The 13631-nt window shown below is 38.4% G+C and overlaps 1 protein-coding gene across 1 annotated transcript; it reads left to right on the top strand.

Annotated features, from left to right (window-relative positions):
• Positions 1-463: 463 nt before the first annotated feature.
• Positions 464-13082, top strand: LOC143805888 (cytochrome P450 2A13-like). The gene is made up of 10 exons (XM_077285632.1): positions 464-761; positions 1232-1456; positions 4046-4202; positions 5598-5747; positions 6173-6333; positions 7768-7944; positions 8836-8977; positions 9073-9260; positions 10412-10553; positions 12000-13082. Exons 1-10 carry the CDS (start codon positions 642-644, stop codon positions 12179-12181), a joined length of 1644 nt encoding a protein of 547 aa, XP_077141747.1. The 5' UTR covers positions 464-641; the 3' UTR covers positions 12182-13082.
• Positions 13083-13631: the final 549 nt, after the last annotated feature.

Here is a 13631-nt window from a genome sequence, read left to right as displayed (position 1 = left end):
GTCTGTTTCGCACCAGCACCACAGGCGTCAGCCCAAGCTATGAAGTGCCACATGGTGAGTGACCTGTGTCCCTGTTCTGGTCAAGGACCACTTCTTGACTCCTGTTCTGTACTGTGGAAAGCGCTGGTGCCTCAGCTGTACCCTCTGTCCGTCCGGACTCAGAATGGCTGTGTATATGGCTTGCAAGTTGCAAGTCATGCAACTGTCTGCCCAGCATGGGCACTAGGCCCCTACTGACTATAAAACAGGAAGACACTTTACTTAACACAGACTATATACATTGTAGTGCCCCATCTAGTTTCTGATGACGGGTCCTACACTTACCCTATACTACAACGCACAACATCATAAATATGTACATAACAGCATACACATTTAAAGGGTTTGCACATTTAAAGGGGTAGGAAAGCGACACCCCCTTACAATTGCATTCAGTGTGAATTGAATCGCATAGTAAGAAGTGAACAAAAAAATCTTAAATTCACCTCAGCCCTCTTCATACCTCTTCGATCCCCCCATTTGGCCTCTCTGTCTTTTCTTCTCAGCTTCTGGGCCTCCTATTGACACATGTTGAGTAACGCACATGACTGCAGTCACTTATGTGAATCATTCTGATGTGACAGAGCAAGGCCTAGTGGAGAATGATAATGCTGAGATCTCGTAACAGAAGAAGACAGAAGAAAAAAGGAGAAGGGAGAAGACAGAGGAAGAGGAACATGTGGCCATTTGGCATGATAGAAATGAGGCGAACGAAAAGAAAAGTAAGATAAATGGATTGTTTTAACGCTTCTGTTCTCTAAACATTCCAGCAATATGGCAACTGTATGAGCCTCATTTTGCTGGATCTCACATTATTTAAACCTCAGGCGAATCTGAATTTTCAGAAAATTTGTAGTAAAATAATTAATTGACTTAGCAATATTGACAGCTAGAACTACCTTCATACAAAATATCTATTTTACTCAACCCATTCATAGAATACTTTTCTCCATTCCTTACTGTTCATTCCCGTGTTCTACTTCTAAGCAATCGTTAGCCACATTATTTCACAATGCTGAACATACACTTTTCCTCACACGCAATAGCTCTAGTCACAGTGCTGTGTTCTCATGACAAACTGGAGTCACCACAGTCTATTATGTAACATGACTGTAACTCTACACTTAACCTATGCTCGCCCAACCCTTCCGTAGTGATCACATGCTGCTTACAATGTTGTTCCGTGTCTCAGCTTTTTCTAATCAGGATTAAATATACATACATTGTGCACGTTTGGATGGCAGTGAATATTGCAGCTACGCTATTAGTAACTATTGGAGTCACTATCCTAATATATCTTATTAAATGGAGGAATCGAATAAAACAGAACAATCTGCCTCCAGGACCAACACCTTTACCTCTCCTGGGGAACATGCTGCAGATTGGCACTTCTGATCTACCACAGACTTTAGTTAAGGTATGTAAGTATTTTTTTAACTATCGTAAGCATGCCCCTAGAGCTGGGTGAATTGTTTAAAACTCAAATTCGCCAACTTTGCAAAATTTTCCCCAAAAAGTCGATTTGATATCTATACCGTGAATCACAAAACTGCAAAGCTTCTGATTGCCATGAAAATACATGTATAACACGATGATGTCTTCTGGGACTTTATTGAATGCCTTTTGAGCTCCTTATTGCAAACATTATTAATGTCCAAATCACCTCAACTAATCTGGCTGAGGGAAATCGGTTGGTAACGAATGGCCTACTAAACAACACACTGCGTTATTAGACGTTTTAGGCTATGTAAATAAAAATGGTCCAAAAATATCTGTTTTGGGGGGCTGGTGTCTGACTTGCTGGTGTTTATACACAGGTAGTGCAAATGGAAGAAGCTGAATCTTTTTCACATGGGAAGATGCAAAAAATATCCTTGTTTGAGGAATGTCAACAGCCTTTTTCTTTGATAAATGAAGAAGACTTTTCATAAGGCATCCAAAAATTATCCCTTTATTTGAGGAGCAGGAACTGGTTAGCAGCTTTGAAAGTGAAGATGTATGACTCCTGAAATAGGATTGAAAAATTATCATTTTTTTAGACTGGCAACAGGTTCGATTCTAGTTAACTTGGACATGTGTAATTTCAGTTTGTTCACTAACGGACAACCAAATGTATGTTTATTGGGCACACAAAGGATGAAATAATGATGCAATACAGGAAGAGCAGGATGAAAACATAAGAAAGTATAGTAGTAAGCACACTGTTACAATATAGCAGAGCCCAATGATGTAGCTGAGCTTGGTATATAAGGATGCATATTGTAGTGATGTACCAGAGCCAATCAGTGTAGTAGGGTTGAAAATCTGGAGGCTATCTTTGGTGAAACAGCAGAGTGGATTCATTAAACTGGAACTGCCTACCAAACCTGAGTTTGTAATGAAGTTGTAGGGACAGATGGCAAAGTAGTGTAACGATTGGCATGGATGTCAACTACTTGAATTCTCACTTGGTGATCCACCCCTTAAGCTGGCCTATAAGCCCTAAAGTCATGATGTTGGAGGTATGCAGTGGGTTGCACTTGCAACCTGAAGAACTGATAAGACAAGTGACAGAAGCAGGAAGCAGCACCTAATGTTGGAACCAGAAGAGGTGAGTATCTGTAGCGCTAGTTCTAGCTCCTCTTCATGGTGTTCTCTTCCCCATCCATGCAGGGACACCGGTTTACTCACTGCACTGGCCTTCGTTATAGTCCCCCGACATGCTCCTGCCACCTCCTAAAGTGTCCTGTGCACACCATGCTGTGCACCTGTGGCATGCTTAGTGAGCACGTGCACTTCTCTGTTCTTTAAGGGGCAGTATGCGCGTTAGCTAAGGACTCCCAACTAATAGCTTGGTGGCACTAAGTTAAAGTCCTTACCGCCAAGCTGTCTCCCAGCCAATTGCTGGGAGACATCTTGTATGAAAGGCACCCTCCCTTATTTGGAGGTGCCTGAGCAACTGCTATAGTTTAGTGTTAGGTGGCTAGTGTGTGCAAGTGTATGATGTCAGGTCCCCCGTCCTTAGTCTGTTTAATTTGTTCCTGTATCCTGTGTACCACTGGTCCAGTATAGTTTGTCCTTGTCTGCCACATTGGGGGTTGAGTACCCAGAACTGAACCCTGACACTGAAACCACATTGGCGGTGCCTGAACTGTTTCCTGAAACCAGTGTGTCACTGTGCCGACAGGATGGCCATGGGGACAGGTTCAGACTGTGCAGTCTCCGGATAGCAGATGGGACAGCCACAGGGACAGGTTTGATTTGTGCACAGTCTGAACCTGTCCCCATGGCCATCCTGTCGGCACAGTCTGAACTTGTCCCAAGTGGCCGTCCTGCCCTATTGAGAATCTGAACTAACGTCTCTGCCATTTGGGGTGAGTCGCTACTGCTGGACGTCACCCTGGAGTGGCACCTGGCAGCTACCTGCCGCACAAGTCTGACCTTACCACTAGAGGTTCCAGCGATCACCAAGGTAGCTGCTTAGTCACCATTTGGCCACCTAGGAGCAGAACAGTAACACTTGCTTTCTGCACTTTTCTCCATAAATACATAGACTTCCCATTATTTCCTTCATGTCTTTTTGATTTGGGGAGAAGTATAAGGTATGTAAAACTATCCTGCAATAGTACTTTTGTGAAGGTCAATTGATAATGTGGTTGCTATTGAATATGCCACTAAGAGGTTGAATGGCTGAGACCACAAGTTCTTCTGATTCTGGACAATATATTGGGAATCCAGTTGTCAGACATAATGAGTTTTCCGCTGAAAATCTCACTGTAAAAAGAGATTACTGGTAAAAAAAAAATAAGTAAAATAATTGGTTTTATTATTATTTTTTAAATTTTGACATTGCTCCTCTTCACAATGACTTCCAAGACTTTAACCCACATCTCGTCCTACCATGGTATTAGCCATTCTTTTGCACAAAATATTATTTAAAATTCTAGTCTACAAGCATTTACAACCTGAATACTCATCAAATAATAAATATTCCATGCCAAATATAAATTTTTATATTCCATTGTAGCTGAGTGAGAAATATGGACCGGTGTATACCATCTACTTTTCCAGCCAAAGTGCAGTCATACTGATTGGCTATGATGCTGTGAAGGAGGCACTGGTTGACCACGATGATGAGTTCAGTAGTAGAGCAGAAATCGAAGTACCAGGTTTTAAGGATTATGGTAAGATTTAAAGTGTATACCTTTATAAATAAGTTCATTTCACGCTCATATTATTTTAGTACCAAAACAGAGTTCTAAGAATTCCCATTCCTTATATCTGAATACTTTCTCCAAGGTTCCCGGACAGCTAGGACTTCTCTGGTGAAGTCTGTTCCTTCAACCAGAGTTCTTCTTCCTTCTATTGCAAATGAAAAAATCTTAGTTTCAATATGCCTATACATTTTTCTTTATTGGAACATTAATCACAATATAATTGCACTTGGAAGTCTATAGTGACACAATATGAAGACACATATGAACCTTCTAAAAAGAAGCTGGAGTTGTATTTTGCTGATTCGGGCCTGCCTCTTCTAACCCTAGATTGATCAGCCTTGTTTGCCGGGAAAAGTCATCTTATCCTACATTTACCCTGAAGTGGGCCCTGCAGAGGTAACATTAAAGGGAACTCGTCACTAGATGCATTTTGCCCAAACCATGAGCACTACGAATCATAACCTGGCTTCATAATTGCAGCCTAGCATCTTTTCACTCTGAAATGTTTTGATATGCCAGAAGAAACATAGTTTGAAGAACTAGAAGTTATAGGATGATACATGACTAGTTCAGTGTGGTCTGTGGACATGTTCCTTCCAGTTGATTTGCTAGTCTCTCCCATGTGTGTAGATGGGGATCGCTCAGCTAGGCTCTGAATCATGCTGCTCCTGGTTTGCCAGAACAGAACAGTTGCACGTCAACTCTGGTAGTGACATATCCCTTGAAAACCAAAAGGATCTGAAATTGAAATTCCAACTGACCGGATCCATCGCTTCTCCAACATTATCTGTCAGGGGAGAGTGAGGGGGTCCACACTCAAATGTAGTTGGCTGTTCCCGCTGAAATTGGTGATTTTGGCTTACTTTCTTCTGATTTACATAAAGGTCATGTGTTGAGATTGAGTCCACCACTTGTGGCCAGAAAAGTTCCGACATACAAAAAAAGGTAATGTTTCACCCACATGTTGTATTTTCTTTGGCTAGAAAAGTACATTTCTGGGTGTATAGCTATAGGGATTATAGAATTAGTTGTCATACCTGAGCTTTGCATCCTGAAGGGTCCCAGAATGTACTTCTGTAACATAACATACCGGTAAAAAGATAGAAAATTATAGAAAAGGCTTCGGAAGTTTTAAATTAGTTTTTTCTAGTATGGTATTTTTGTCATAGAAAAATCACTAACAGTAATGGTAGACGAATTTCAATGGCTGAATATGAAATAAATATTAATTTCTTCTAATATTATTATCTTTAATTTTTACTGGGACATCATCAATAATACCAATGGCATTATCATTTTAATGGCTGGCTATAATGGTTTATATGAATATAATATTAATATTTACTAAAATTCACCTTTTAGGGATCATTATGAGCAATGGAGAAAGATGGAAGACTCTTCGTCGATTTTCTATTATGACGTTGAGAAATTTTGGAATGGGAAAAAGGAGCATTGAAGAGAGAATCCAAGAAGAAGCCCAATGTCTTACAGAGAGATTTATGAAAATAAAAGGTAGGTGATGATTAAAATTGATGCAAACAACAATTGGAAATCAATTATACTTAGCTGTAATAAACAAAGGTGGGTTATCATTAGGGCAGGGTTGTTTTTTTTTACAACAGTTGACTGCCCATGTTGGAAAATGACTATTTAATGGGTTTTCCACTAGAATTATATTAATGACTTAACAATAAAATAGATTATTAATATCTAAATGATAGAGGTCCGGCACCTATCTTTCCCACTGATGAATTCAGTGATAATTTTTTTGATTCTGTACACAGAGTTTTGAGTGCCATTTGGCAGATCTGGAAATCAGACGAATAACACATATTGTGAATTCAATTAGTGTACAACTTTAGATTAATTTTTGTAACAAAATCAAGATGATGAAGTATTGATATAGTCACTGACTAATTCTAAATGATTTATTACAGACACTCCAATTGATCCAACGTATTTATTAAGACTGGCTGTTTCTAACGTTATTTGCTCCGTTGTGTTTGGTGTGAGATTTGACTATGAAGACAATAAATTTATGTCTCTCCTATCATATATTCAAGCCTTTGATAAGCTGCTCAACAGCCGTTGGGGACAGGTAAGTCATGAAAAAATTCTTGAAGGGTACAATACATAATCAAAACTTCAGGTTGTATGTTTTGTAATCACTTCTTTTCAGCTTTTTTATGTATCTTTTTCCCATAGACCATAATTAGACTTAGCTGTACTTTGTTTTTCCACTAAACCTCATAATGTCATTGATATTACTTTGCTCTCATAATCATACACAGCTCTGCAATGAGATCAGAACTAACAGCACAGCAGAGCTAACAGCACAGCAGAACTGAATTATGCCTCATTACAAACGCATTTGTAGTTGCCCTCTCACACTGCTGTCAGCTCTGCTGCACTGCCCCTACTCCCACACTGGCTGCCTGAAGCACTTTGAGATTGCAACTGCAGCTACAAAGTGTTTGTAATGAGACAAAGTTCACTTCTGCTGTACTGTGTTTGTTGTAAACGCAAACAGATATGCACTGAGATCAGAAGAGCAAAGTGTCATTCATTACAAGTCTCACACTGGTATCACCCCCTTTCATTTAAAATAATCTGCCTCCAGAGTTTATCAAGAAGATCTATGTCCGGCCCACAGATCTTAACAGCTCATTTACATATTAAGAAAAAATGGATTTCTATGGAATATACATCAGATTGTAGATATCAAGGTATCATTTGGGGATGATCCTACTGACAGATTCCCTTTAATGACATTTGCCCACAACAAAGTAACATAACTGAAGACTGAAGTCATTTCTATCTACACTATCCAACCCAGTTATTGCCAGAAAAACAGACAGTCCCTACCTTAATCACACACCTTTAAAACATCTCCTACCAGGCCCTAAGAGATAGGAACAAACATAAGCAAGTATCAAAGAGGGGTCTTTTATTTGCTTATTTCCTGTCATACTGGGGGTGTTTGGGAAAAAAAATCTGCCTGTGGCCCTAGTATTGGTGACAGTGGTGAACCATCTATATAGGGCCTATACTATTGTAAAGCCTGTTGAAGTTGAATTTCTCCATGACTCGGATTATTGGAGACTTTACATACCAGTGGTGTACAAAAAAGAGAGGTAATAATAATAAAAATAAAAAAGTTTCAATTTTGGCCTTATGCTGGCCAACTCGGACAGAAGGGACTCAACATTTTACCTATCGAGATATTTTCAGCGAGCATTTGGCAGCTATGGAACGTTTTTTCAGGCCACTCACTCAGTAAGGTGTCAATATGAGATAAACATTGTTCACTTTGGAATTTTAATATAAGCAATTCAGAAGAAAAAAAATTTGGAGCCTAGGCAGGCATATTTCAGGAAAAAAATATTTCAAAAATTTATAAGGCAGCAATAATCTAATGAATATCTGCCATATACTGTAATTTAGACATGACATTTGAATTCAATTTGAAATATGGTTAATAATTTTTTTCATATGAATATTTTAATCTTGTTTTTTTATTTTTTATATTTAGCTTCTTAGCCTATTTCCAAAACTGATGGCCCGTATTCCTGGCCCTCACCAGACACTCTTTCAAAGTTTTGAAAAATTAAAAGAATTTGTGTCGGAGGAAATGAAAGCCCATCAGAACACTTTGGATGAAAATTGTCCTCGGGATTTTATAGACTGCTTCCTTATGAGGATGAAAGAGGTGAGATTGTGCACAGGAAATTTATAATACTAGCTTAATGTTTTGTGGAATGGTTGGATCCACTGTTTCTGGTTTCCATTTATACCCTTGCTACTTTTACCAGTGGTGAAGGAGTTTTCACTGCTTTGTCATTTATTATTACTAAACTAATGTTAGAGATGAGCAAATCTGATGAAATTTAATTGGTCAGATTTGCTCAACTTCATCTGGGAAATTGGCACTAAATCTATTCAATGACTTAAAACTATTGCTCCTTAAAATGTTTTATTTAATAATCTGAGGTCTTTCCAGACCTCTGAGCATAATAAACAGAGAGGTTAAAAAAAGTTACACTCACCTCACCCCTCACATGTCCTGGCACCACATCTCCCTGCCTGGTCCTTTGCCCGCTCACTTCCTCCCTCCAGCTCCTATCAACTCTTCTGTTCTCAGTCTTCTTCACTCTTTGGCACCTCTGCTGCTCAGTAGGCCTCACGCAACGTCTTGACGTGCATCACCCCACGATGTCATTATGCCTGTGAAAGGACTAGTAGGCTCTACTTTGAAATGCATTGTAATAAGTCGGAAGTTTTTATACCGCACCAGGGATCCACCGTACTCCTCCTTCCTTCATTATGTCACTTGAGTCAGCACCATAGGCCCCTATAAGTGAAGACTGAAGAGAACACTGATTGGAGACAGACAGGGGATCATGCGAGGAACTGCTGTACCAGGACATTTTTAGTTATTATTATTATTTCACCCTTTTCTGGCTATTAAAAGAGACACGCACAATGGCAGCCTGAATTGAGGAAACCAAATTTCAAAACTTCAAGTTCTGGTGAAACCAAAATTTTCTGTCAATTTGAAGCAAATTTGTTCATCTGTATTAAAATGTCAATATGTTTTCAGGAGGAAAAGAATCCAAACTCAGAATTTCATGAGATGAACCTACAGGGAACAGTTTTGGACTTGTTCGTTGCAGGAACAGAGACTGTAAGCTTGACAATCAGATATGGCTTCCTCATACTGATGAAATTTCCAGAAATACAGGGTAATATAAGAAGATAAAGTACACAACTAACTTATATATATATATATACAGCATATAGTCCTATAGTGTATAACATTTTCTTTTTCTGTAATTAGACAAGATACACAAGGAGATTGATCATGTCATTGGCAACGATCGCTTTCCAACAATGGAAGACAAGAGTAAGATGCCGTATACCGAAGCTGTGATTCATGAGGTTCAAAGATTTGCAGATATTGTCCCTGTAGCAATGGTTCATGCTGCAAGCAAAGATACTACATTCAGGGGTTACCATATTCCAAAGGTAAGCTGATCTTCTTTAAAAAAACACTCTCATCAAAGTTTTTATCCTGTTCATATATAGCAGTCATCATATTATACAGCACTGTGTACTTACAATTACACATTTTGCCTTTCTACCCATCTAATTCTTCTTTTTTCGCTGCTCAATATAGAAACAGGAATTCTCTTTTCCCTGCCTTTATCATTCCCCTTTTCAACTCCTGACCCAGCTGCTACTGTCTCCCCCCTGCCTTAAATGTTTGCTTTGACTCATGAGTCATGCAGAGAAAGTTGACCTCTTGTTTCTACATAGAGCTTTGAAGGATTCAGACAGTCAGTTTTTAATCACGTGATCTCATAGACCTAAAAGGAAAAGAGAAGAATTAGCAGGTAGAAAGGGGAAATGAGCAATTGTAAGTGCAGAGTGTTGATTTAAAGTGGATCTGTCACCAGATTTCACAGTACAAAATGATAAGTTTATTAAATAGATCTCATAAGCCTAATAGAGATGGTGTACAGAATGGATCTACACAATAATTCTAATATTCAAATGATAATTTTATAAGTCCAACTATAGAGTGAAAGCGCTCATTAGTTAAAGGGTATTCATTCTTTACCCACCCAGATGGACTGACAGCTGCAGCTTGTACTGAGCAGTGTGAGATCTCAGCAGCAGTAGGAGGCGAGACAGTTTATGGTGAATTGTCAATCAGTTGAAGAGAATGGGGATTAAGGCTGTTAATATGGGTCAGCCCACTGCTTCCTTATTGGCTCAGATTTTCCCACTTGATATCCTTCTAAGATGATTCTTTATTGTCAATTTTTTGGCAATTATTGCCTCCACTGGCTCTATAGATGTCTCATTTTTAGGATCACATGATTATTTTGTTTTAAAGCACAACCTCAACTGGCATGTTTTCCAGTTGACTGACTAAAATTTCCCACTGTGAGCATTTTCACTATATAATAATGTTGCATGGTCTAATTTATTATATACCGTTGAGCTGCAACTCCTGATTCAGTGCATGGGCAAGCATGGCACTGTTTCTGAAAAAAAAAAATCTAATCCCAGAAATCACTATGTACCATACTTATTAATGAAGGCTGGTTTATTTGTTTCCTTTATTTTTATTTTTTATACTTGTTCACATATTTCATACATTTACATTTTAGGGAACTTTGCTATTTCCAGTCCTGACCTCCATCCTTAAAGACCCAAAACAATTCAGAAACCCCGATATGTTTAACCCTGGACATTTTTTGGATAACAATGGTGGCTTTAAGAAAAATGATTCATTTATTCCATTTTCTGCAGGTATTATAATTATTATTTATATTCCACATCATAAATCTTGATGGAGACCCAATCATGTAAATGTGAAAAATCTTATGTGTAGTATTTTATGCAATGATGGTTAATTGTGTATAACACTGGTCAACAGCATTTTTGGTGCCAAAGATATTTCATCGAATTTAGGGTATTTTTGGGGTGCTGATTCTGAATATGTCATCAGTTTTGCCAGATTGGCTCAAGTTTTTGACATTTTTGGTATCTTATTTATAGCACTTGTTGGTAAATGCGACGCATCATCTCATTAATTTCTTTGGATTAGTACTTGAACTGAGCAGTTCTCAATATAGTTTTGTGTTAATTAGTGTTCTAAAAGTTTGTTCATAGCTTGATTTTTGCACTAATTTTATGTTGTTGTCTGTTTTCCAGTGAAAAGCATGAACTCATCAAGAAGAAGTTGTCTTAACGATCCAGACTCATTCTGTTACATTTGTGGTGAATACACACTGCCAAAACATAGAAGAAACATAACAGACTTCGTAAAAAAAGTGTATTTTGCCTATTTTGGGGTTATGCTTGGGGACCAAGACAAGTTTTGGGCACCACACATAGTGTGCAAAGCATGTATCGAATTATTACGAAAATGGAGCAAAGGACAAAGAAAAAGCTTCAAATTTGGTGTTCCAATGGTGTGGAGAGAGCCAAAAAATCATCATGATGACTGTTATTTCTGTGCAGTGCAAGTGCAAGGATTCAATAAGCATAAGAAACGAAAATGGGAGTAACATGGAATCTGCAAGAAGGCCTGTCCCTCATTGTGAAGATGTGCCTGTACCTGTGTTTACCATAAATAACTGTCATCATGATGATTTTTTGGCTCTCTCCACACCATTGGAACACCAAATTTGAAGCTTTTTCTTTGTCCTTTGCTCCATTTTCGTAATAATTCGATACATGCTTTGCACACTATGTGTGGTGCCCAAAACTTGTCTTGGTCCCCAAGCATAACCCCAAAATAGGCAAAATACACTTTTTTTACGAAGTCTGTTATGTTTCTTCTATGTTTTGGCAGTGTGTATTCACCACAAATGTAACAGAATGAGTCTGGATCGTTAAGACAACTTCTTCTTGATGAGTTCATGCTTTTCACTGGAAAACAGACAACAACATAAAGTTAGTGCAAAAATCAAGCTATGAACAAACTTTTAGAACACTAATTAACACAAAACTATATTGAGAACTGCTCAGTTCAAGTACTAATCCAAAGAAATTAATGAGATGATGCGTCGCATTTACCAACAAGTGCTATAAATAAGATACCAAAAATCTCAAAAACTTGAGCCAATCTGGCAAAACTGATAGCATATTCAGAATCAGCACCCCAAAAATACCCCAAATTCATTAAAATATTTTGGACACCAGAAAAAAAAATTTTTGTTGTTGACCTGTGTAATCGTTATGTGTCCTTAGGAAAGCGAGTGTGTATGGGAGAAGGCCTGGCTCGCATGGAGCTTTTCCTCTTCTTAACTACAATACTGCAAAAATTTACATTAAAGCCCACAGTGGATAGAAAACACTTGGACATTACACCTGAACCCAATACCAATGGCTCACGACCCCGATCATATGAGATGTATGTTGTCCCTCGCTGAGAAGGTCCTCTCTACTTTGGTAACTCAATCGAAAACCTTCATGTATCTCTTAAATCGGGAAACAAAAATATAAATCATGTAATTTGATAAAATCTATGGACCTGATATAATTCCAGATTTATTTGACATTTGTGTTCTAAAAATCTTTTCTGTACCAAAATCCTTGTTGTGTATAAGACCTTACCCACATCTACTGTTGTTATGCCTCCTTACAATGTTCTGGTGTAGGCAATCATTGGACGTTACTATGCCACCTATGCTTCTGAATGAACTTTCCAATAACATGAGCTGAGTGAATAGTAGTACATGGAAATAACATAGAATTCTTAGTCAATACTTTTTTGATCAACAAAAGCTTAAAAGCTATCAAATTGCGACCATGTCTATCCCAATCAGGACGGTCCTATCTCTAGTATTAAAACCTTAACTTGTGTCAGTCAACCTCAATTTAGATAGAGTAGGACCGTGGCCTGACTGTTCAGACACCTGCCCATAGGCACTTCATCTATATTGCTTCCCATCTCAAAAAAAAGGGGAGCTACGCCCTAGATAGGACCATCCCAATTAGGTGCACCTTCTCGAGGTGTGATGGCTTTGATTCTTTTTTTATCAAAATAGTGTTAACAGTAATGTTATTTACTTGTACTATTACTATTTACTTACTATAGTATATGTGCTCATTTGGGTCCTTTTTGGGATTTTCTTTTTTCTTTTTTTTCTGTTTTAATTTGAGATACATCCCTCAGAGATTCTGACATAGGTTATAAAAAGGAAGAGAAAATATTCCTGGTTACACCATGATGAAGTAGTCCGAAATGCGCAGTGCGTTACAGTTTATAAGACACGGGTGAATATCTGTATATTTTGATTGCATAAAATAAAGAAAAAAACACAATTTTTCCATCAGTGTGGTCATCTGTTTTTTTTCCAATATGAATAAAGAAAGAAATAAATTATAAAACTTCTCCTCTGCTTTGCAATGCTAAACACGACAGCACATGTACAGCACATGGATGGCACTTGGATGCCACCCGTGTGCTGTACATGTTTTTCACAGACCCAAAGACTTGTATTAGCCCTTATCATCCATGCTAATGGAAAGAAATGGACATATCTTTTTGTGTTTTGCATGTACACACATGTAAAAACATGGACATGTGCATAGCAGCATAGGTTGCAATGAGTACATGAAAAAAAATGGATACCACATGAACGGGAAACATGGACATGTAAAGGAGCTCTGTGGACTGTGCTGTGACATGCTGGTGTAGCACAGGCACAGCTTTCTTAGAAAATTAATGGCGATTGGGCATTTGGTACTGGGGGACTGCGACTGCCATCAACTTTTGCAAACCGTCTGTATCTACCAGGCAGAAAGGCAGCATTTCCATGACCAACAGATTGGAGATGGTGAAGTTCAACATCTTAGCTTTGTCAGGCATAGGAGGAA

Source organism: Ranitomeya variabilis, chromosome 2 (genome assembly GCF_051348905.1).
Source record: "Ranitomeya variabilis isolate aRanVar5 chromosome 2, aRanVar5.hap1, whole genome shotgun sequence".
Taxonomy (NCBI): domain Eukaryota; kingdom Metazoa; phylum Chordata; class Amphibia; order Anura; family Dendrobatidae; genus Ranitomeya; species Ranitomeya variabilis.
The sequence above is the reverse complement of the archived record's forward strand: the minus strand, read 5'-3'. Positions and strand labels throughout refer to the sequence as shown.